Source organism: Chinchilla lanigera, unplaced genomic scaffold (assembly GCF_000276665.1).
Source record: "Chinchilla lanigera isolate Chin_1 unplaced genomic scaffold, ChiLan1.0 scaffold00085, whole genome shotgun sequence".
In the NCBI taxonomy this organism is placed as follows: Eukaryota; Metazoa; Chordata; class Mammalia; order Rodentia; family Chinchillidae; genus Chinchilla; species Chinchilla lanigera.
In genome coordinates this window covers 8,802,729-8,827,847 of record NW_004955486.1, presented here as the reverse complement: position 1 = coordinate 8,827,847, position 25,119 = coordinate 8,802,729, and the positions used below count along the sequence as shown (strand labels likewise).

At 52.1% G+C, this 25,119-nt stretch overlaps 1 protein-coding gene across 3 annotated transcripts in view; it reads right to left on the bottom strand.

Moving 5' to 3' along the window:
* Positions 1 to 25,048, bottom strand: part of Morn1 (MORN repeat containing 1) — a 47,836-nt gene extending 22,788 nt beyond the window's left edge. For all 3 annotated transcript variants that reach the window (XM_013504177.1, XM_013504175.1, XM_013504176.1), the window contains exons 1-9: positions 24,798 to 25,048; positions 24,156 to 24,227; positions 22,863 to 22,961; positions 21,844 to 21,954; positions 20,986 to 21,076; positions 20,337 to 20,424; positions 8,777 to 8,873; positions 8,078 to 8,188; positions 248 to 371 (exon numbers count right to left, since the gene is read on the bottom strand). In XM_013504177.1, coding sequence (XP_013359631.1) covers positions 248 to 371; positions 8,078 to 8,188; positions 8,777 to 8,873; positions 20,337 to 20,424; positions 20,986 to 21,076; positions 21,844 to 21,954; positions 22,863 to 22,961; positions 24,156 to 24,227; positions 24,798 to 24,873 — 869 coding nt within the window. In that variant the 5' untranslated portion in view covers positions 24,874 to 25,048. The remainder of the gene's footprint in view (positions 1 to 247; positions 372 to 8,077; positions 8,189 to 8,776; positions 8,874 to 20,336; positions 20,425 to 20,985; positions 21,077 to 21,843; positions 21,955 to 22,862; positions 22,962 to 24,155; positions 24,228 to 24,797) is intronic.
* Between the last annotated feature and the right edge of the window lie 71 nt (positions 25,049 to 25,119).

Here is a 25,119-nt window from a genome sequence, read left to right as displayed (position 1 = left end):
CAGCCACTGGGAGCACTGTCCAGCCACTCCTGGCTGCAGGGTCACTCTGAGTTCCCTGCTGGGCTGGGACCACCTGGGGCAGCCTCTCGGCTGCTGTGCCCCGACCACCACCCGTGCTCCTCGATGCCGCCCGGCCGTGCCAGTCCTGGTGGGGGCCGTGGGTGAGGCAGCGGTGGGGGCTTCCCCATCCATTCCTCCTCACCCCCCTCCCCCAGCGAGGGGTGCCCCAGTGTCAGCGCCGACTCACAGTGGGGTCTCGATGGGCTTCTCCCCGTGCTCCTCATCCACCTTGAAGAAGCTGACCTCGGAGTGGGCTGGGAGCTGCACGTGCCGCACGCCAGCGGAGATCCGCAGGACCCGGCCGCTCTCGCCTTCCAGGAGAGAAATCACGGACTGAGCCCGGAGCCTGTGGGGTGGTGGATGTACCTAGCGGCTCACCAGAACCTCACCCCGGGATGCTCTGCTTGTCACTCGGTGTGACCATGGTCAGCACCGGCCAGTACTTTGCCCTGGACCAGGATCTTGGGAGCCTCCTCACTCAGCCAGTACCTCTGCCCCCATCTTGAGCTCCTGGACTCCACAAGTCCAGCTCTGGGCCCCAGGGGCCTGGTCCACTTGCACTGGCCAATTGGCCACACTCTCAGGGGTCCTCACTGTGCTAGTCAGGGACTTGGGTCCCCATAGTGAGGCCTCTTTTCACTTCTGTCCTCATCATCCTGGGTGGGGGGGGCACTGCTGCTCTTCCTGCCACCCTGACCCCGTCTCTACCCACACAGGGCCTGGCACAAGGCGGGTGCCCACTGAATGTCTGTGGGTGGTGCATGACTCCAGGGCCAGCTGCCAGGTCAGACGCTCTCGTGCCCCTGCCCCTGCCTGCCCTGGAGACGTGGCACAGTAGTGGGAGTGGCAGGCAGCGTGTGGCCCAGGTGATCTGGTGGGTGGTGGCAAGATGGCTAGGCCTGAGTGGGTGAGGAGGAGGGGGGAAGGATGGCCCATCTTTGAGGCTCTGGGGCTGAAGTGGGGCTCTGGGGGTCTCCCAGGTTCAGAGGAATTGGATGCAACCTGGTTTCTGCAAACTGAGGACAAACAGACCAAGCAGCAGGCCCCAGGGGGCCCGCCGGAGGTGGCTTCAGATAGGGTCACCTTGGACCAGGGGCTCCACATGAACTCCTCAGGGGCAGAAGCGGAGGCGAGAACCTGGCGGGATGGGACCCAGGGCCGGAGTTCGGCCCCAAGGCCAGAGCAGCAGAGGGGGAACCCTGCAAGGACTGGGCTCTGAGGCCCAGACATTCCCGGGACGCCTTGCTCCGAAAGGGGAGTGGCTGACCTGGACGCAGCTCTACTCCTGCCGTCCAACAATCACAGATCGAGACCAAGGATGAAACTGTGTCCAAGGAACGCAGCTCTGCCCAGAGTGAAGCTCAAAATGCCTGACACCCAGCAAGGTCAACGTTACTGTGTCTGGCACCCAGGCGAAGCTCAGCAGGCATGGACACCAGGTATGAACACCGTGGGAAATGTAGGTGGGTTGGAAGCAGCTCAGGTCTGACCCCAGGACTGGGATCGATGGCCAGGGTGCTAGAAGGTTATCAGGTGTGCTGTGTGTTCAGGGAAAAGGAGACGCAGAAGATAAACACAGATCAAAGCTGAACTACAGGTGAGAAGCATCACCTACACGTTATGGTTTCAACCTGGGGTGTCCCCAAAGCTGCACGTGTGGACAATATACTCCACGCAGTGAAGGAGCTGTTGGGAGGGACAGCGGGGTGCAGGCAGGTCCCTGGGCCAGGCCGGCAGAGCGTGCCTCCTTCCCCACTCCTCCCTGTTCTCTGCTGACTGCCATAATTTGAGCAGCCTTCCTCTGCCTGTAATCTCAGCACTCTGGAAGGCTGAGGCAGGAGAATCCACCTGTCTGTGAAACTGTCTCAAAAAAGAAATTAATAAAGGGCTGGGTATGTAGCTCAGTGCAAAGGCCCTAGGTTTAATCCCCAGTGCTGGAAGAGAGAAAAAAATGTTAAAGAGTCATGATACTAGGTATAAACCTGTATCTACAGAAGGGATGAGAAAGCTGGCATTAGTAACTATGAGTAAATGGATCGTTTTCCTGTTTATTAAGAACTCATTAAGAGATAAGCAGTCTTTTCAACAGAAGTAACATTGCACAATGGCGCACATCACACATGTGAGTGTAGAACTTTGAAGACGAAGGCAGGGGCTCAGGAGCGGAGCACACGTGTGCCACTGTGTGGTCGGGGGTGTGGGCCGGGGCCCCGAAGGTGACTGTGACACGTTAGAGATGTACACTGTGACCCTTAACACAGCCCGAGGGAGCAAGAAGTTCTGACTGATGAGCAACAGCCATAATCAAATCATAAAGTCAATCAGAAACCAAGACAGAGCACGCGGGGGTAACGGCTGCGGCAGATTAAAACACGGCCCAGTGGTGCCGCTTCCCTGACTGCAGCATCACCTCAAACGTGAATAGCAGAAACATTTTTGTGAAAAGGCAGAGACTGCCAGAGATGGAAGGAAAAAAGAGCGAGACCCACTTCCACGCTGCCTGCAAAACGACACTTGAAATGCAAAGACACAAACAGGTTCAGAAGAGGGCCGGATAAAGACAGCAGGCAACCCTGGCCCCGGCTGTGAGCGCCCGCACTGGGGACGCGGGGAGTGGATGCGGGCGTGTGGGCCACCAAAGGAGGCAACTCCACAGGGACGGGGTACCGAGGTGGCACAGATCCCGAGGAGTTTATGCCCACAGTACCAGAGCTGCAGGACACAGGAGGCTGGGGCAGAAATGGGAGCGGAAACGGCCCCTTGGTCACCGACGGCGCCAGGCAAGGGCGCACCAAGCCCAGCCAGGGTGCAGGCAGCATCCGTTATCCAAAATGCCTGAGCACGCAGATGCTTCCGCTAGGTTCTGGAACATTTGCTAGACTTACATCACCCGTAAAAAGTTTTGGGTTTCAGGTTTCAGATTTTTGAATTAGGCACGCTCAACCTATAACAGCGAAGACTGAGCTCACTGACATCAACAGAAATTCCACACAGTGGCAGGATCCACATTCTTCTCACGAGCGCAGTGAGCACTTACCATGTTTTGGCCCGTAATACAAGGCCGATGACGTTGGGAGAACTCAGCACATCCAGAGTGTGACTAACTGCATGGGATTAAGTTAGAATTCACTAACAGGATGGACTCTAGGAAGCCCTGAAAAATTCAGCAATGAAACAACTCATAGCATCTAAATAACTCATGGGTCCGTAAGGAAAATCAAAGGAGGAAAGAAGAAAATATTTTCAGTTGAAAATGAAGACACAGTACAAGAAAATGTGCAGAATGATGCAGAATCAGTACTGAGGGGAAAGGAAAATTCATAGCAGTAAATACCTCTATTAGAAAAGAAGGGTATGAAATGCGTAACTTCAGCTTATACCTTAAGAAACAAGGGAAAGAGGGCAAACTAACTCTAAAGTAAGCAGAGGCAAGGAGATCAAAGAAGAAGTGAAAAGAGAAAAACAAAAGAGAAAGTAGAAATTGGTGGAACTAAAAGTGGGTTGCTTATTAATGAAATTGATAACCCTTAGCCACACTGCAGGAAAAAGAGAGAAGCCAGCAATAATACAGACATTATGGACAGGAAAATGTACATTTGGGTTTTTTTGTTTGTTTGTTTTTGTGTTTTTCCGGTACCAGGAATTGAACTCACGACCTTGCGCTTGCCAGGCAGGCGCTGTGCCGCTGAGCTCAATCTCCAGCTCCTAGGAAAATGTACATTTGAACTGAAGCTTGCTCAAGCAGAAGCAGCATGTGTAGGCCTCAACTCATGAAGGAAACTGACGTCTGAAAAGAAAGAAATCTGCCCACAAAGAAAACTTTAGGCCCAGGTGAGCTTTGTACTGAATCTGTCAAACACCTCAGGAAGAAACGATATCACTTCACCACGGACTCTTCCAGAAAACTGAAGATGACAGACTTACCCCCAGCTTGTGCTCTGAGGTCAGCATCACCTAGATATCCAAACCAGGTGAAGCGCTGTAAGAAAACCAGAGACCAGTATCTTCCACAAACAGATGAAAAAAATTCTAAGTAAAATTTTAGCAAATTAAGTGCCAGCATTATCCAGTGGGTAAAGAAGAATCTTTTTAACAAAAGGTATTGAACCAATCATACCCTCTCCTTACCTCCCAATGGGTCACAGGCTAAAATAAAAGTGCTAAAACTATAGAATTCTTAAAGGAAATCACTGGTGTAAATTTTCTTGACCTAGTGTAGGCAAAGTTGTCCTGGAGGAGACCAAAAGTCCTCTCCTTTTTGTGCTTTTAGGTTTTCGATACATTGGATTTCATAAAAATGGTCTTTTGTGGTTCAAAGGATACTACCAAGAAACTGCAAGACAGCACAAAAAATGGGAAAAACATCTGCAAATCAGATATCTGATAAGGGACTCAACTCTGGAGGATATAAAGAACTCTCAAGGTTCATAATGGAAAGATTAACCCAAACCGGGTGTGGTGGTGCATACCTGTAATCCCAGCACTCAGGAGGCTGAGGCAGGAGGATTGTTTCAAGTTCAAGGCCAGCCTGGGGTACAAAGTGAGTTCAAGACCAGCCTGAACTGCATAGTGAGATGCCCCGTCTCAAAGGAAAAAGAAAAAAAAAAGATTAACCCAAGTTTTGAAATGGACAGAGGATCTGCATAGGTATTTCTCCATGGCAGACACACAGATGGCACATGACCAAAGGAAAAGATGCCCAGCCCCACTAACTTCAAGGCAAATGCAAACCAAAACTACAACAAGGTACTGCTCCACACCCACGTGGGTGGCCACTCTGAAAAGACAGATCATAACAAGTGCTGGTGAGGAGGTGGCAATGGGCACCTCATCCCATGCTGGTGGGAATGTGAAATAGAGCAACTGAGAGAAAGAAAGAACATATTGACTCACAGGGATGAGGAGCAATTGTATTTATTTGCAGACAGTGTGATCCATGTATATAAAAGTTCCAAAAAATCCTCAGGAGAATAGCAGCGCTATGTAAGATCAGTATATAAACATTAACTGTTGCCCAGTAATTTCCCAATGAACTTAAGGAGACCCCATTCCCGGAAGCACAAAAACAATATAACAAATGAATTTTCTGGCTATATTAATGATGGTAGTCATATATCTAATAATACATAATAAGTCACTGATGATCTTTTAATAGATTCAACAGAAGTGTTGCAAGACTTTTCATGGAAGTACCAAACTCGGGTGAGAGAGGTGAGCCGTGACCCGGACACCAGCGTCACTCAGGTGGCGACCTTCTGAGGGGATCCAAAATGCCAGCGGGCTTTCCGGCTGCAGGACCACAGACTGACAAGCTGATCCTAAAACTTAGCTGAAAACATGAAGGCTCCCAGAACGGCCGATGCAATTTTGAAAAAGAACAAAGCCGCAGGACCCTAATGGCAAAGTCTGCTCGAGGCTGCGGTGATGAAGACGGTGCAGGACTGGCATGGACCTGGGGTCTAGTGATGGGCGAGTCAATGCAGCAGAACCCAGAGCCCAGGCAGGACCCCGGCCCTCGTGAACTGACCTCTGGGAACAGTGCTAGGCCGATGCACTGGGGAAAGGACAGTCTTCACAAAGGGAGCTGCTAGAAGATGAACTCAGACATTCACCTTGGCCACAAACATTTGTGCAAAATGGGTCACAGACCTGAATGCAAGATCTAGGACTATAAATATTCTACAGTACAAATCACAAAACCAACCAGAATATCTTTGTGATCTGGGGTTAGGCAGAAAATTCTTAGATGCGGGACCAAAACTGTGATCTGTAAATGAAGAAGCTGGCAAGTTGGAATTTATCAAAATTAAGAAGTTGCCAGGCATTGGTGGGAGCACATGCCGGCAATCCCATCTACTTGGGATCCTGAGCTTGGAGGATCATGAGTTTGAGGCCAACCTGGGTGACTCAGCAAGACCCTGTCTCCAAGTAAAAGGGCTGGGCTTGTGGCTCAGTGGTAGGGCATTTGCCTAGCATACCTGAGGTCCTGAGCTCCATCTCTAGCCTAAATAAATAAATAGCTAGTACAATAAAATAAAACTTTTACTGTGCATAAGACATTAAGAAAATGAAAATATATTGGCTGGGTATGGTGGTACACACCTACAATCCCAGCACTCTGGAGGCTGAGAAAGGAGGATCAGCATGAATTCAAGACCAGCTTGGGCTACAAAGTGAGTTCAAGGCCAGCTTGAACTGCGTAGTGAGACCTTGTCTCAAAAAGACGAAAAAGAAAAAAAGAAGAAGAAAGTGAAAATGAAAATGTAAGCCAGACATGGAGGTACATGCCTGTAAATCCCAGCATTTGGGAGCCCAGGGGAGGAGGACTGAAGTTTGATGTCAACCTAGGCTACAAAGAGAAACTCTGTCTCAAAAACTCAAAAAGAAAAACGAAAAGAAAATATAAGCTGTAGGCTATAGACTGAAAGAATACGTACATTTGCAAAGATACGCTTGATCAAGGACTCATATCCAGAGCACATAAAGAACCCTTATGATTCAAGAATGAGAACATGAACAGGCCCATTCTTAGAATGAGTAAAACGATTGAATAAAAACTTTCCCAAAGATCTACGAATGGCCAATAAGCACATGAAAAGCTGTTCAAAGTCATTTCTTACAGGGAAGTACAAACCCATGACACCAGGAGACGCCACTGCACACCCTCGAGGCGGCTGCCGCCAGAGTGAGATCAAATCTGCGTGGATGGGAGGCGGAGAGTGGAGCTCCACACAGTGCTCTGGGGCCGAGAAAGGGGCCGTTCTGAACATGGCGTTTTCTTCAGCAGTCTAAACACAGCCGGTGATTCTGCTGCTGCACCCAGGGGAAATGAGTGCTTGTTTACACAAACACGCACGCCGGGTTCGTGCAGCACTGTCCTAAGGGCCCAAAGGACAGCACGTCAGGTGTCCGTCAGCCAATGAACAGCAAGCAGAACCTGGCTGTCAGACAACAGCACGCTCCTGCCCGGTAACAGGGGTGCAGCCATACACTGCAACATGGTGAGCCCCAAAACATATGCAAAGAAAGAAGGAAGCTGTCACATTCGCGCACACCTGTCCTCCCCGCACTTTTGGGAGGTTGAGCCAAGAGGATTGCAAGTTTGAGGCCGTCCCGGGCAACTTAGCAACTTGGTGAGACCCTGTCTCAAAATAAAAAGGGCTGGGAAGGTAGCTCAGTGCAAAGGCCCTGGGTTCAATCCCCAGTACAGGCGGGGGCAAGTGGGAGGAGAAAAGGTCACGCACAGAAGACTGCGTCTGTGTGCAATGTTGAGAGAAGGCAAACGTACAGACAGATGAGAGGTGGGCAGCTGCTGGGGGCCAGGGAGGGACGGGGCCGTAGGCAGGAGTGAGAGTCTTCCGGAGCAGAGGGACTGTTTGGAAGGGGTATCGTGTGTGGAGGTGGCTGCCCAAATCCTGAGCTAGTGAAGGCCATGGCATCACTTCATACAGGTTAATTTCATGGGACGTAAATGATGCCTCAATAAAGTTGTTAAAAGAAACCAGTTGTGACTAAATGTATTTGACCAGTGCTATACACTGTGGCTTCCTGATCAAAGCAGAGTGGGCCAAGGTGAGCTCCTGTTCGGGAATCACGGATGTGGTGGGAAGTGTTCTCAAGCAGGGAGTCCACCTGTCCCCGCAGCATGGCTTGAGCCTGCCCTTCCTCAGTTTCCCTAAGGAGGAGGATCAGACGCCCCTTGGCCCACTGGGCCACAGCCCACACCCCCTGCAGCAGAGCCAATAGCGTCTCTTCCATGTCTGTGCTGTGAGATGTGTGCTAATGTCGCTCGAGAGCCAGAACACACGCATGTACACGTGCACATACACTCGTGTGTGTATGCATGCATGCGCACACACTGTCTCCACCAGCTGGAGGGCTCCTGCGCCTCCTGCCCCTTCTGCCAGGCTCCGGGCACCAGGGCCTCCTGTACCCGGTCACTCAGGCCCTGGGAACCCATGAGCACACTGTCTGGGCCTCTGCAGCTCAGGAGCCTGGGGTTCCCCGGGACACTCACTGTCCGCCGTTGCCCCGCTGTCCTGTTGCAGCTGCACGCGCACCGTGAAGGGAGAGCCGAGGGCCACCTCCAGCACCTCTGGGCCCAGAATTGCAATCCTTGTGGCCGGTGCTGGGGAGGGCAGGGCAGGCATTAGTGTCGGGGCACCCGGCGGACACTGCATGTGTGGTTGGGGCCCCAGGCTGGGGCCAAGAGCGAGCACCCGCTTGTCCAGCATGGACTGGTCACCAAGGTGTGGATGATAGGCCACCCGGTTGTCACCAGGAACAGCACAGGGAGTAGCGGGGGCCCAGGGAGGCCTGGCAGCCAGTCCCCTCCCCGCCCCGTCCCCTGTGGGCCACAGGCCCTTTGCGGTCATGTCGGAGTGTGGAGCTTGCTACAGGCCTGGATGAAGGTGCTTGGAACCAGGGCAGCACTGCAGACACCTGGCTGCTGTGGTCAGGAGGTCCCGGGGCTTGGGTTGTGGCCAGGGGACTCTGCTAGCAGCATGACCCCTTGGGTCCAAGGTCAGTCTCAGGGGCTCTGCAAGCCCATGCATCCCTTGAAATCCCAGAAGAACCTGCTTTTCCTGAGAGGGGACGGGACTCTGGGCTCCGAGCTGCCCAGCCCCTGCCCAACATGCTTGTGGCCCAACTCCTGCCAGGTGGCTGCCCGGAACCCTGTGAGGGACAGTGAGGCCAGGGGGCAATGGGACCCTACCTGCTGGGTGGCCATTGATCCACAGCCCGCAGTAGGTGACCCCGGAGCAGTGGGCCAAGCTGCCCAGCCCACTGAACACGTCGCTGTGCCACTGTCCCTGCAGAGAGGAGGGGGTGGCCTCAGGGGGTGGCTCCAGGGGTCCGGGCGCCCAGCAGCACCAGGGGCCCAGGACCACGGACACGGCCCCCTCCCATCTGGCTGTGCTGTTGGGCGCGACTCATGTGCTCTGCCCCTCGGGTGCACGGCCACACAGAGCTCCACAGGGGGTACAGCACCGGGTGGGTCGCAGGTGCCCAGCCTGCCAGCCACAGTGGCGTCAGGACGAGGCGCACACTGCTCCATCGTACGCCTCCAACTCAGGAGGCTGCTCAAACCTGCAGCGTGACACATGTGCCCGGCCGGGGCGCCTGTGTCAGCACGTGACAGAGCAGACACTCACGGGAGACAGCAGGAAATACTTCCGTGGAGGGACTCGGGGCTGCGCTGCTGTCTCATTTGACTATGAGGGACTTCTGTCTGGGGAAAACGGGCCACGGCTGACGTTGTCCATTGCTCTTCTGCAGAGCTGAGCTGGGTTCCGGCTCCCGGCCCTCCAGTCCCCCAGGCCCCAGGCTGTGCAGCGCTGTGGCTGCTGAGGAAGGGGGAGGGGAGGGGAGACCGTAGGGTTCACAGGACTGAGAGTGGGGCCTGCAGCCCTACAGAGCTCAGACACCCCCAGCCTGGGAAGCCAGATCCACGAGAAGGCAGGGAGAGGGCCTCGTGCGGTGGCTCACACGCAGCTCACGCCCGGCCTTATCCCTGCAGGAGAGACCCACCGCCCCTCTGGGGTCTGAGGTCCTTGTCCTGCGCGCGTCAGTCTCCCTGGGGTCCCTCCAGCACCAGGACCCCGAGACCTCAGCCCAGTGCAGTGCTTCTCGTTCCTCTGGGGGCTGCACCCTGGCTGCCCTGAGCCGCAGCTCCGAGCACGACACCCTTTCCCACCAGTGCAGCTGTGGGCACGAAGGCCCAGGGCAGGGCCGCAGGGGCGAGGTGAGGGGGGCTGCAAGTGCAGACCGGGGGTCGGCGGGAACCCACAGGCTGCCCTGACACAAGTGGAGCCCCAAGGTGCTGGTCCCCGGACGCTCGCCTTTCTTGGCCTCCCACAGTGTGACCCTCCGCGTCCTACCGGGGGGGCCAGCTCTGCCCTGGGGGACTCGAGTCCCCGTCCTGGGCCTGTGGACCCCAGGTGTGGGCGGCCACGCCCACACGTGCACCTCTGCATGTGGCCGGAAGGCTGAGCCACAGGCCCACATCGTCACACCGAGGCTGGGCCTGACTCTCCCCGGCTCTGGTCAGCATGGGCACGGGTGCAGACGGTGCCGAGCCAGGTAGCCGGCAGTGCTGCAGGGCTGCGGGGAGTGGGCTGCCGACAGGCGGGAGGCTGCACCAGGGCGCCCATGTCCTGAGCAGGGGCTCTGGGAGGACGGAAGCTGCCATGCGGGGTGTGAGGCCTTTGGGAAACGGTGCAGAACGCAAGGCCAAGGAGAAGCCAGAGGAGTCCTGAAGGCTCCCCAAAGACAGGACCCACGAGCTCGCCGGGCGGTGTCCTCACACGGGAGGCCGCGCCATGGGGAGGCCCAAGAGGCCAGAGCGGGACGCCGTGCCAATGACAGGGCTGTGCTGCCCCCTGGTGGAAGCGTCCTGGAGGTGAAGGTGCTGTGAGGCCCCGAGTCCCGGTGCCCAGCAAGAAGCCCTGGCCCACCAGGAAGCCCTGCTGACAGCCAGGGGACCACAGGACAGAACCTCCCAGGGACAGGGCTAGGCCGTGTAGCTGCCCCTTTGGCTTCCATGGTCGGTCAGCCCTGAAAGAAGCCTGGGGCAGGGTCTTCCTGAATCTAGAGCACAGGGTGTGGGATGGGCTGGCACAGTGGTCAGGCTGCTCCGACACTTCCTGGCTTGAGAGGCCGGGCCTGTTTCCCCATCTCCTGTATGCACGAGGGCTGGGAACAGCGCTGGGTCTGGAGGAACAGCTCCAGCTTCTTCTCAGGACGCCTGTTCGTCCCGTGCAGGAGGGGCCTGGGTGTCGGGGAAGGAGGGGCAGGAGGCAAGTCCTGCCTTGCCTGCCCTGGGCCTGGCTGGGCAGGCAGGAGGGTGGGGGCCGGGCTGGACGCCTCCTCCATGAGAGTAGCTGGGGATGTGAGGCTGACCTGGCTGCGACATCTGTCACCTCATTGATTGCCAGGGTTGTTTCGGCTGATCTGGCTGGCTAGGCAGGTGTCCCCTTCCTCCCTCAAAACTCCATGTGTGTCCCTCCCGAAGCTGTGCGCTCAGTTGAAGAGGACGACCACCCTGATAGAGAAGGCCCATTCCTCGGTCAAGGGTGTACGAGGAGCTGCGCTCCCTGCTTGAACCTCCAAACAAGCTCTCATGAGAGGAGCTGGGCTGTCATAGGGGCTCTGCCTGCACAGTCGCATCGCCTGCCAGCAGGGGCTCCGGACTCCCCGGGAGCAGCGAGGGTCTCGCTAGAGCTGGCTGACCCAAGCAGAGCTCTAGGGCCAGAACAGGCATGGCCTATGCCCTGGAGCATCCCCAGAGGTCAGGGCCCTGTGCTGGTGGCTATCGTACGGCCTCTCAGAACCCAGCTTCTGGCCACCCTTGCCCATGTGCCTGGGTGAGGGAGCTGGGCTGGGCATTTCTCCCTGGCCATGGATACAATGCCTGGCTCTGCCAACAGAGGACATGGTGGAGTCCACGGGAGGAAGGGGCAATCTAACCAGACTGTGTCCACCATCGGCCAGTCTGACCCTCTTTCCTGAGTTCCAGCTGTGGCCACCCTCTCCCTGGGCCTGCTCCTCCGGGGGAGCGGGCTCTTCCTGCACCCAGGGTCTCTGCTGCAGGACAATGTGGCAAAGATATGCATTCAACTGCCACGGGGTCTCAGCCCCGAGACTGCACGACTCTGGGGCTCCTCTAGGGGGCCTGGACTTGTCATCCCTCCTACTGGAGCCCCACAAGCCTCCTGGTCACCATCACAGCCCCACTCAGTAGCTCCTGAGCTCCGGGACCTGAATAGCACAGCCCCAAAGTGACAGCTCAAGTGGCCAAGAAGCAGGTGATGCTACAGGTCCCTTGCATCAGGCTCAGAGACAGCCGGGCCGCCCTCTCCCCTGGGGCTGTCTTGGCCACTCTTGCACGGCTGTGTCCACATTTCTTATTTTGTCCTTTGGCAGTTCTCCCTCTTCCGAGAGGGTAATTCCCGGTGTCGCATTTTCTGCAGCAACACTGCTCTGGTAGCTTCTGCCTCCTGTCCCTACCCAGAGCAGGTCCTGCTGTCCCCATGGCACTCGGCCCCAAAATTCAGGAGGCCTCAGTGACCTCCCCTTGCCTTCATCTTGACATCCCCTGGGAATCCCCTGCCGACAAGGCGGCCTCTGCTCCAGGCCGGTGTGTCGCTGTCTGCACCCCTGGAGGCCCTGGTGCCTTCCTCCCATGGGACACGCAGGATCCTCTTGTCATTGTCCAGCGGGGCTCTCACACCCAGGACTGGACATAGCTTCCCCTGCCACTGCTGGGACTTGGCTCCGGCTGTGCTGGACTTGGCCCTGTCCTGTCCACTGCGCAGGCCAGCCCTACCCACACTCTGCCCTGCCTGTCCACGCTGTGTGCCCTTCCCTCCGAATCCAGGCTCTGCTGCTGGCCAGGGTGCTGGGCAATTTGTCCCGCTGTGCTCCCAGGTTGGCACCCAGGAAGGTGAAGCATGTGGACTCGGGCAGAAGGCTTCTTCCACACGCCGCAGTCTCCACCTGGCAGAGAAGGGCCTGGAGTCCCAGGTGGCCCCAGCAGGTGACGCTCAAAACTGGCACTGGGTGGACAGCACACATCCCTGCTTGGAAGGAGGCCGGGCCTCGATTCTCGCCATCTGGGGCCACATGGGATGGGGCGAGTCTCATCAGATGGCCTCCCCATGCGCAGGGGTGAGCATCACTTCCGTGACTTGACGGTGCTGCAGTCCTGGGCCCAGGAATCAGACACGCTGGGCACAAAGGCTTCTGGGGCCAGGATCCATGGGGGCCCCAGGAACCAAGTGACACTGTTTGTTTTTCACAACTGCAGATTGAACACAGAGAGCACCGAGCTGCACCCTAGCCCTTCTTTTTCTTTTTTTAAATTGGGTACGTTTTAGGTATATATAGCGATCACATTCATCATGGAGAATTTGCACCTGTACGTGATGTAGTTTGCTTCTTTTTTTTCTTCCCATTTGAACATTTTCTTCCCATTTCCCAATATCTATTACACAGTTTGGTCCTTACTTACACTTTCAGTTTCTCACACCAAAGGAAAAGTGCAGTACTGAAACATGTATGTCTCATTTGTTTCATTGAAGAGTATGGTCTCAAGATGCATCCATTTAGCTAGAAATGTCTGGTTTATCCTTTATGATTGAGTGGTACTCCATTGTATAAAAAAATCCCACATCTTCTTTAGCCATTCATTGGTTGATGGGGATGTTTCCAAGATTTAGGTATTACAAACTGTGCTACTATGAACATGAGTGTGCATATATTTCTGTGGTACGATGCTTTTAATTCTTTTGGGAATATACCAAGAAGAGGAATACCTGGGTTGAATGGAATGTCTAATTTTAATTTTTTGAGGAATCTCCACACTGATTGTATCAGTCAACACTCCCACCAGAAGTGAAGGGTTCCTTTTTCCCCACAGCCCCACCACATTTGTTATTGATTTCTTGGTAACAGCCCTTCTTTCTGGAGTGACATGGAATCTCAGTTGTTTTAATTTGTATCTCTTGAACGATCCATGGTGTATGGTGTTGAACATTTTTTTTGTATATTTGCCATTTCTACTTCTTCACCTGAGAAGTGTCTGTTCATTTTAGATGCCTATTTTTGGACTGGGTCTTTACATTTTGGGAACTGATTTTTTTTTTTAGTTCTTTATATATTCTAGTTATTAGTCCTTTCAGGAACAGCTTCCCACTCTGTGGGTTGTCTCTTCACTCTGTTGGTGGTTTCCCTTGCTGTGCAAAAGCTTTTTAATAAGATGAGATCCCAGTTGTTGATTCTCTGTGATAGTTCCTGTGGAATCAAGGTTTTGTTCATAAAATCTTTTTTCTAAATGTCTTCAAGAGCTCTACCTATTCTATTTTCCAGCCGATTTGGTGTTTCAGTTTTAATATTTAGATCTTTGATCCATTTTTATTTTAGTTTAGTGCATGGTGAAAGATATGGGGCTAGTTTTAGTCTTGAGCATGTGGAAAGCCAGTTTTTCCAGCACCATTTATTAAAGAGGCTATCTTTCTTCCAGTGAAGGTGTTTGGTTATTTTGTCAAAGATGAGGTGGCTGAGTATGTTTGGGGTTGTTTCTGTGTCCTCCAATCTGTATCACTGATCTTCCGGTCTTTTTTTTTGCCTGTACCACGCTGTTTTTATCACAGTAGCTTTGTAGTTTAATTTCAAGTCAAGGATTGTGATGCCTCCTGCCTTGTCTTTTTTGCCCAGAATTTACTTTTGCTATTCTAGGTATCTTCTGGTTCCAAACGCATTTTAGGATTGTTTTCTCTAATTCTGTGAGATATGCTATTGGATTTTTAAAATTAGGATTGCATTAAATCTGTATAATAATTTTGGAAGTATGACTATTTTCACTGCATTGGTTCTTCCTACCCAAAAGCAAGGGCTATTGTGCCATTTTCTGGTATCCTCTTCAACCCCCTTTTCCAGAGTACTGTAGTTTTCAATGTAAAGGTCTTTTACTTCCTTTGTTAGATTGATTCCTAGGTATTTCATTTTTTTTTTGGATGCTATGGTGAAAGATGTTGTTTCCCTGATTTCTCTCTCAGAAAGTTTGTTACTTGTATTTTTTTTTTGCAGTACCAGGGATCAAACTCATGATCTTGCACTTGCCAGGCAGGCGCTTATGCCATTGAGCTATATCCCCAGCCCTGTTTGTTACTTGTGTACAGGAATGCTATTGACTTTTCAGTGTTGACTTTGTATCCAGCTACACTACTGAATTTGGCTATTAAATCTGGAAGTCTTTTGGTGAAGTTTTTGGGATCCTCTATGTAGAGTATTATGTCATATGCAAATAATAATTTAACTTTTCATTTCCTGTCTTTATTCCTTTTATTTCTCTCTCTTGTCTAATTGCTCTGGCTAATGTTTCCAGAATTATACTGAATAACAAAGGTGACAGTGGACATTCTTGTCTTGTTCCTGATTTTAGATAGAAAGCTTTCAGTTTTTGTTCATTTAGTATGATGGCTGTTACCTTGTCATGGATAGCTTTTATTGGATTGAGATAAAGACCATTTTATTCCAATTTTCTGTAGGATTTTTTTTTTTATCATGAAAAGGTGTTGGACTTTGTCAAATGCTTTCTCTGCATTAATTGAAATGATCTATGGTTTCTGTACTTGGTTCTGTTGATACGGTGTATTACATTTACTGATTTGTGTGTTGAGCCACCCCTGCATTCCTGGGATGAATCTTACTTGGTCATGGTGTGTAATCTTCTTGATGACTTGCTGCATTCTGTTTGCCAGTATCTCATTGAGGATTTTTTTCAACTATGTTCATTAGGGAGACTCACCTACAGCTCTCTTTTTTGGCTGGATCTTTCTTTGGTTTAGCATCAGGATAATGATTGCTTCCAGATATGAATCTGGGAGTATTGCTTCCCTTTCAATTTCATTAAAGAGTTTCAGAAGTAGCAGTATTAGCTCTTCCCTAAATTTCTTGTAGAAATCAGCAGTGAACCTGTCAGGGCCTGGGTTCTTCTTTGTTGGTAGGTTTTTAATTACATTTTCAGTTTCACTGACTGATACTGGTTTATTTAGAATTTTTATATCTTCTTGATTCAGCTTCGGTAATTGTATATACCTAGAAATCTATTTCTTCTACACTTTCTGTCTTATTAGAATATAGGTTCTTGAAGTAGGTATTGATCTTCTGGATTTCTTTAGGATCTGTTTGATTTTACCCTTTCCATTCCTAGTTGCATGGGTTTCAGTCTGTTGTTTTTTAGGTAAGGTTGGGTAAGGGTATGTCAATTTTATTTAACCTTTCAAATAACCAACTCTTTGATTCATTAATGCTTTGTATTGTTTTCTTAGTCTCAACTGTATTAATTTCTACTCTGATCTTTATAATTTTCTCCCTCATACAAGCTTTGGGCTTGACTTACTATTATTTTTTCTAGAAGCTTGAGGTTCAACATTAGGTTGTTTATTTGAGTTTGCAATGCTTTCCTGATATGGAAATTCACTGCTATAAATTTCCCTTATAGGACTGCTTTCATTGTGTCCCATAAGTCCTGCTATCCTGTATTGTAATTGTAATCGTAGAAACTGTCTAATTTTTTTCTTTAATCTGTGACCTATTGGTTGTTCAGGAGGGTGTTATTTAATTTCCATACATTTATGGAATTCTATACTTTCTTTAGCCATTGATTTCCAATTTCATTGCACTATGGTCTGATAATACGCATGGGACAATTTTAATTCCTTTGCATTTACTTATGCATGTTCTATGAGCAAGAATATGGTTTGTCTTAGAGAATGTCCATGCACAGCTGAGAAGTACGTGTATTCTGATGTTGTGGGGTGGAACACTCTGTATACATATGCTAAGTCCATTTGTTCAAAAGTTTGGTTCAGTTCTGATGTTTCTTTGCTGATTTTTTGTCTATTTATTTGTGACAGTGGCATATTGAGGTCCCGCATTACAACTGTATTAGTGCTTATTTGATTTTTCATATCCATTAATATTTGTTTTATATAGTTGGGTATGCTGGTATTCGGTGCATATATATTTGTGGCTGTTATCTCTTCCTCTTGGATGGTTCCCTTTATAAGAATGTAGTGACCTTCTTTGTTCCTCTTAATCAGTCTTGGCTTGAAATCTACTTTGTCTGCAAACAGACTAGTTACCCATGATTTTTTCTGGGTTCCTGTTGCATGGAGTATTGTTTTCTGTCCTTTGACTTTCAGTCTATACATTTCTTTTTGAAGTAAGTGTGTTTCTTAAATGCAGTATATTGTTGGATCTTGCTTCTTGATCCATTCTGCCAGTCTGTTTTTTTCTGGAGGGGGGGTGGGTACTGGGAATCAAACTCAGGACCTTGTGCTTGCCAGGCAGGCACTTGTGCCACCGAGCTATATCCCCAGCTCCAGTCTGTTTCTTCTGATTGGTGGATTGAGATCATTTACATTGATGGTTACAACTAATACGCACTGACTTATCCTTGGCACATTATTTTCCTGTTTTTTTTTTGTTTTTTGTTTTTTTTTTTTTTTGGTTTTCCTCCGGTACCAGGAACCGAACTCACGACCTTGCGCTTGCCAGGCAGGCGCTTTTGCCGCTGAGCTAAATCCCTAGCCCCTATTTTCCTGTTGTTGGTTCCCTCCTTTTTCCTGTTTAACTGCTTGCCTTGTCTGGTGGATTCATTCTGTTGGGGTCCATGGACTTGTAGTCCTTGTTATCTTTTTCTAGAGTGTCCTTCAGAACATTCTGGAGGGCTGGTTTGGGAGTTAAGAATTTCCTCAGGTGTTCTGTGTCATGGAAGTATCTTATTCTCTATCAATTTTGAATGATAACTTTTCAGGGTACATCAATATGGGTTGGAGTTTGTTTTCTTTTGGGGTGTGAGATACTTCAAGCTCTCCTTGAGGGTTTGTGTTGAGAAGTTTGCTGTGTCTCTGATAAGCTTTCCTTTGTAGACTTTCTTTTCTCTAAAAGCTTTTACTATTCTTGTGTTGAATTTCTGGACTTTTGACTATTATATACCTTGGTGCAGATGTTTTTGATCATGGCTAATTGGAATTCTATGTACCTCACATGACTGTATGTCAAATCCTTTTTCCATGCTTGGGAAATTTATTGCCATTACTTCTCTAAAGAGTTTTTTCTTATGTCACTTGCACTATCTCCTGCTTTTTCCTTGACTCTAATCAACTTATGTTATTCTTCTTTGCATCATCTAGCTGGTTTTTTTTTGTGGTTTCTTGCTATTTTTAAGAAATCTTTCAAGATCACTAACCACAACCCAGTGTTCTATATCTGGTATTCTGCCCTCACATTGACTCATTCCGGTGCATATACTTTCAATGGAATTTTTAATCTCCTGGATTTCTGTGTGAATCTGTTGCATGGATGCCATTTCTTTTCTATGTTGAGCATTCGTCATTTCCATCATATTCCTAAACTCCCCTATTTTTAAAAAATCTGTGTCTGGTCTAGAGTCACTCACAATGTCTGTCATAATGGTCACCATCTCTGTAGTTATCTGAGAAGTAATTCTGATTTGATTTTTTCTCAAGTCTCATTTATATACTTTGTTACTTCTGCTGTTACCACTTTGGAGAGTCCAGGTAGGTGTCTTTCAAGTTGTTCTACCTCATTGCTTCTTGGGTTTGTCTTTGGTGAGCTGGAAGTCTGGGGCTGCCTCTTGCTTGAGTGTCTTCTCATTTTTTACTTTTTAAAAAAGTTTAATTCCTGGGTTGATGCTTGTAAATTGCTATGGCAGATAGCTTTATTGCTAGTATTTGGAACCCCTAAGAAATAACTACTTCTTAGAGGTGTCTTTTAGTTAGCTTTTGGGTTTTAAGTCTGTTGCAAGATCCTACTTCTTCAATTTACTGGGAATGAGAAGTTGCTGCCTGTTTGGCTTAGGCTCTGGTTCTTTGGCACTGTCCTATAATATTGTTTATGACCCTTAGGCAATCTCAGTTTTGGCATATCAGGAAGAACAACTGCTTAGAACAATTACACCACCTTGGCTGAAGCGGTAAAATCAGCAATAACAATGGCATCAAACACAGCCTAGAGAATGACAAACTATGGTTCATTTGCCACCTTTAACTGTATGAAATAGATTTGTGGTTATATAACAACATCTAAAGCAAATCAGAAAATATAAATATGCCATCAGTATGGTGATTTTACCTTCAGGGGACAAAGTTTAAAATGAATTAGGAGGAAAAAATAGAGAAATAGAAGAGGAAGAGATTAGAAGGCTGGAGGACAAAAGATTACACAAACTGTGGGAAATTGGTGAAGACGACAGGAGGGAAAGAGAAGAAATAAAAACAACAACAGAATAATAACAAAACCCCCTAAAAACCACGTTCACACATATAAAAATAAGAGCAATTTAAAAAAAAGAGAAAAAAGGGGAAAAGAAGAGAAAAAAATGTCCAGTTCAGGGGGTTCTCTGCCATCACTGGTAGACAGAGCGGACCGAGTCCAGATCTGAGTTGATTAATCCCAGCAAGCCAGCCGTAGCTTTACTTCTGGGTAGTGGATAATCCCAGCAAGCCTGAAGCTTTAGTTCCACTGCAGCTCAGGCTGAACCCCATTTGTTCAGCCTGCGACACTGTGCGCCTCCCTTCGGCTTGAAGTCGGCTCCACCGCACCCTGACGCTGGGAGCTGCTGGATGGAGCTGGCCCGAAGCTGCTCTGAGTTCCGAGCTCAGCTGGCCCCTCTCCAACACGGCTCCCGGCCAGTCGCCCTCTCCTGGGGGACATCTGAACCCAGATGACTCACCAGCCACTGGAGTCTGCTCCGTTCCACTGGTGCACTTCCACGTGGAGGCCTCTGGGGTCACATGCGTCTGCAGGTTCAAGCCGCCCCTCCCAAGCAGTAAGCCACGGCCCACAGAGAAGGCACCGCCTGCCACCTCCGTCTTGTGCACTGAGGCCTCTCTGACCTCCCCATTGGCTTCAGTTCTCACTTTAGATCCCTGGCGGGTCTTGGGGACCCACTTCCCTTCTTCTTTTCTTCCTCATGCTGCTATATTCATTCCAGTGTCTGGACATAAAATCTCAGAGAGGCTGTTTTTCTGCTGTTCACCACTCCACCACCTTCCCAGGTGTCCTCACCCTTTTTATTTTGAGATAGGGTTCTGCTCAGTTGCTCAGGCTGTCCTTGAATTTGCAATCCTCCTGCCTCAGCCTCCCAAGTAGCTGGGATTGCAGGTGTGTGCACCACTGCGCCTGGCCCCAGTCACCCTCTTTTCCCTCCAGTTTCCTAATGAGTGACATGGGGACAATGAGTCTCTACCCACAGGAGGCCAGGACTGCTGTCCCAGTCCCAGTTGGCCTCTCTGGTACACAGACCCCCTAGATCAGCTCTAAAGACAGCAGCCAGTGCCTATGGTGAGGGGGACACTCGCCCACACAGGGACTGCTCCATAGTGCCTCCCTCGGCAGTCAGGGCCCGTAGCTTGTAGGGGAGGAGGTGGTCTGCCTCAGTCCCCTCCCCCAGCCCTTGGTGCCCCACAATGCCTACAGCTCACCCAGACAGACTCCAACCTGAGAGCCAGGCCCTGGGCTCCTCTCTGTAAGATGTCCCATGTGCAGAAGGGCACCAGGGGACACTTGGAGTTCTCACCAACCTGACTTCCCATCAGGATGTCACAACCGAGACCAGGATAGCTGGAGGGTACCCCCTGTGGTGGTGTTAGGGGCTGAGGGTGCCCTGTGCACCACCTTGAGGACGCTGACTGCCAAGCCAGAGCTCCCTCAAATGCTCCTCACACAGGGGGGGGGGCAGGCACCTCGTATGTGGAGCCATCAGCACAGTGTAGCACCCCATGTCCCTGGCGCCGGTCCCGGATCCAGTCCCCTTCGTACTTGTCACCGTTCCTGAGGGGCACAGCAGGGAGGTCTCAGGTGGGAGCCAGGTGGTGCTGTGACTCAGACCAGCTCCTCCAACCAGGCTCAGCACCCGTCTCAGGGACTGAGGCAAAAATAGGCTCTGAGCAGATGGCCTGTGAGCGGGTGCCTTGCCAGGGCGCAGGGAGGGCGGGGACAGGCAGATTGCGTCTGCCCACCTGGGCCCTCAGCGGCGGCCCTTGGAACAGAAAGGATGGAGGCAGAGGAGCAGGGCTGGGGAGAAGCTGCACAGGGACCTGAACACAGCTTAGCGCAGGCAGCCCTGCCTGGAGGGGCCGTGTTGGTAGAGGGGTCTTCGGTCCCCCTTCCTGCTGGCCTTCCCTCCAGATACCTTAACTGGGGCAGGTGACTTTTTCTACTGACCAATCAATGTCAGCAACAGGAGTCCAGGGTGGCTCAGCAATGGAGGACTTGCCTGGCATGTGCCGGCACGGGTTCCATCCCACAGGGCAAAGGTTGAAGTGTGGACTGCTGGACTTCGACAGAGCCGCCCTTCCCCCAGGGCACCCCAGGATTCAACCACATACTCACTCAAAGAGCATCCGGCCCCAGCCGTGCTTCTTGTTGTCATGGAAGGAGCCCTCATATACCTGTCCGTCTGGGTCCACCAGGACCCCCTGCCCTAGGGGAGCCAAAGACACCAGCGTAACTTCACATCCCCTGCTAGTGGTGCCCCCACTGCCCTGCCCCAGGAAGGACTCCGCTTGCAGCCCTTGGACAGCCCCACCCAGCAGAGGGACTGCAGGGGGGCAATGAGTCTGGGGCAGGAGGAGGCCCAGGACCCCCGTGGGAGCTGCGCTGCTCCTCCAGCACTGCCTTGGCAGTAGCGGCAAGTGCAACCAGGACGGTGATGATGGCCACCGCCTTGGTCAGCCTGGGGGCAGATGCCAGCAGCTCAGGCTAGCTTGAAAAGGCTCTGAGCAGGGGCCTCCTCCAGAGCCCCTGAACCAACCTCTGAGATGGAGAATGCTCTGCCATCCGGGCGACCACAGAGGGAGCGCTGAGGTTGGCTGCTAAGTGACCACTTATTTATGAAAAACCCCACTTACTGCGAGCTGCCCACTTGCCTCGCTAGACCCAGAGGCCACAGGGAAGCCACGAGAGCGTGACCCAGTTAGGTGTGAACCCCTAGGTGGAAGGCGGCTCACCACGCAGCAGAGCACTGTGGATTGTCAAGTGTCATGGGACACATGGCAGGATGGAGCTCCCAAGGTGCAGGGCCCGGGACTGAGGGGCAGGTGCGTGGTCTGCGGACAGCGAGGGTGAGCCCCTCTCTCACCACCTCCCTTTCCAACCTCTGAAGCCCAGCAGTGGGTAGCAGTTCCTAGATGCGAGGACACCCCGCTCCCCCACGCTGGCACCTGCCCATGAGCCCTGTGGATGTCAGACCTTCCCTGAGGCCGTGGCAGAGCTCCCCTTTGTAACAGCCCCCAGCTCCATACGTCATGACGCCATGTCCTTGAGGCTCTCCCAAAACAAACTGTCCAGCGTAGATGTTTCCTGGGTGCAGATGAGGAGGGGGTCAGTGGTGTGTCCAGTGTCTCCACCATCCTTACCAATGGCTGTCTGTCTCTAGGTCACTCACCGGGTGGTCAGTGGAGGAGGAACACCATGATATGGCTTGTTCCTCCCTGCCCAGTGAGGACTGCAGACTCTCCTAGGTGACCCTTCCTGTGGGCACCTGGGGGACATGGTGTGGGGTGGCCTCATCCCCAGGCCTTCTATATGTGTGATACCAGGGATGTAGCTCAGGGTCTCACATATACTGGGCAGACTGCTCTGCTACTGAGCTATGTCATCAGTCCCATTCTATTTTTTTGAGACAGGGTCTCACAAACTTGGCCAGGCTGCCTTGGAGCTTGTCAACCTCTGCCTTAGCCCCCTGAGGAGCTGGAATTACAGGTGGGAGCCACCATGCTTGGCTTCCCTGGGCTTTCAAAAGGCAACTGGAAGTCGAACGCAAGAAACGCTCCCATGAGCGTGGACCACATACTGCCTGTGAGGGTCTGAGGCTCTGGGTGATGCCCTGGCCACGGGCACGGGAGCTGTAGAGCAGGTTTCCCAGCTGGGCTTAGAATGTGAAGTATCTTTAACAAAGAAGGAAAGCGCCAAGTTTAGGATGATAGCGCTGTATTCCACAGAAGTGTCACGGAGAAGCTGAAGGCACTTGCAGAGGTGAATGCAGAGCCCCATCTAGGGGTCCCCAGGTAGCCCCTGGCCAGGCATAAAGGCCATTCAAGCTGTGGGGCCCACCTCACGTGCCCCAGCCTATGCACTGCTGTCCCCTTGTGTTAGGGGAACCTGAAGGCCATTTACACACAGCAGCTTCTGTGTCAGAGCTGGGGACTGGCCTCCCTGAGAGGGCTGTGAGAGGGGTCAGGAGCCCGTCCACCACCTCCAGCGCTGACCTGACCAGGCCCAGTGCCGGCAGCCTTGCCCTGTGATCTCTCCATCCACGAATTCACCTTCGTAGTAACTCCCATCCTTAAACACCAGCTTCCCGTGACCTGGGAAGAGAAGTCATCGTGTGAGGTAAAGTCAGATGGTGAGCGGGAGTGGCAGCTCACGAGCCCACAGCCACTGAGCTCTCTCAAAGACTTTGGCTGCCAAGCCCACAGTTTTCACGTAGGCTCCACTGCCTGTCCTATATGTGTTCTTCACAAACTCACCTACGTACTCCATATTTACCTAAAGACCTCTCAGAAGAGCTGTGAGATATCCCGAGCACCCCCTTTCTCTGCTAGAATGGCCACCGAGGCGGCCACAGTGGAGGTGAGATCTTGCTGCCCACGTCCTCAGAGGGACGCGGACACAGCCCTGCCCACTTGAATGCAGGCAAGGGTGTTGGGGGAGACAGTCTGAAAAGCAGGTGGCCCTCAAGGAGCTTCTGATCATAGCCTTGCACACGAGCCTAAACACTCGCCAGGAGGAAGAGAAGCCTTGATGTTTGCACAAAAATCAAAAGTGCGGGGAGAACTAATTAGAAGACAACAGGCGGCGCAGCAAACACCGGGGGCCAACAGGTAAAAGGCCAGTCTTCCAGGAAAAACGGGAACACACGGAGCAGGCAGAACCCACCGACAGAAAGGTGGATCCTAGGAAGCCCGGACACCAAAAGGTTCTCAACGCCCTCCTGGCCCGTGTGCCGGGGTGGGGTGCTGAGAGTTGGGACAGTGCCCTGGAGCTGCGTGCCTGGAGATGAGGCCCGGTGTGTGTTCCTGTGAGTTGAGGGGATTCCAGGGGACTTTGCTTTAACTTCTTTTCTTCTATTGGTTGGTTTTCTACAGAAGTAGGTCATTTCTTTTAATCAGAAACAAAGCATAAAGCCAATTTTCACTCTGGGAAAGAGGAACAAACTAAAACTCTAGGGAGGGTTTCCAAGCTGCGGCTTCCTCTGCTGCGGGTGCCCCCAGGTGGTGGAATGTGGCATGCAGGGTAGGAGTGTGTCTCCCTGGGTCTGCTGTCCCTGCCCAGCTCTCCCGGCCCTGCCAGCCTCTGAGGAACATTAGGTGCAGTGACCTCAAAAGCTCTGGGAAATGGCCTCATGGTAGCACCAGCCCAAACCCAGAGCAGGCTGGTAGCATTGTGTGGGCACAGCGCTGGGTCATGCTTGGTGCAGCCCCCTCCCCAGCTCCCAGAAAAAATTAGCTCTGTCAGCTTCCTGGTGGCCCCTGCTAGGAGAGACCACCAAGGTTTCTTACCATGTTTCTTTCCTCCCTTCCATTCTCCTTCATATTGGAAGAAGGAATTTGGGTATATGTAGACACCATAACCTGAGTTTGAAAAGAAAAGGAAGACAGTGACCCCTTGACACTGTGACTTGGCTGACATCAGTGGAGGTGGGCTTGGGACTGTCTCTGCACCACTCTAACTGCCCCAGAGCTGCAAGGGGAGTAGGCGCTGTCCTGTTGCTGCCAATCTATCCGTTGGTTGGGTGGCTTCTGAGACTTGGATGACACCTACCGGCGTAGGAGGACAAGGGTCGCAGGACGCAGGCGGTTGGGGGGAAATGGCCTGGGAGCAGCAGTGGAGGCAGCGATTGCTACGGGTGCAGGGGGAGATCATGATCCCGCCAGACCTGACGGCACAGGCGTGGGCTTTGGGTTCATCCCAGCCTTGTTTCTCGGGTTTCAGGGTCAATTTCTTCCCGACTGGCTCGCTGGACCTCCACTCCCTAGGGGTAGATCTGGGGCAGGACCCAGGACTTCCCGCGCAGCCCGCGCAGGGCAGGCCAGCTGCGAGCCTGCCTCCTCACCACCCACCCCCGCAGCACGCCGACGCAGCCCAGCCCGGGAAGCTGGCGGTGGGCTCGGGGCCGGGCTTCCCACGCACGCAATCCGTACCGTTCCGCGGCGGCCGTCTTGGCGACTCCCAGCGCCGCTGGAGAGAGTCCCGGTTCCCCCGACCGGCTGCCGCCATCTTGCCGCCTGGCGTTCCCTAGCAACCAGACACGCCCCCTACCTTTGGCCTTCGGTAGGTAGGGAGCGTGGGCAGGCCCAATCTCGGAGAACCGCAATCTCTGGAACGGAGTCCTCAGGCCCGGAGCCCGCGGGAGATACTGCGCCTGTGCAGCGCCGCGCATTTCCGTGGGCCCGCCCCTTCCGCTGGGAGGACGGTCCGCCAACGGCTGCGGCGTCCTCAACGGAAGCGGAAATGGTTGGAGCT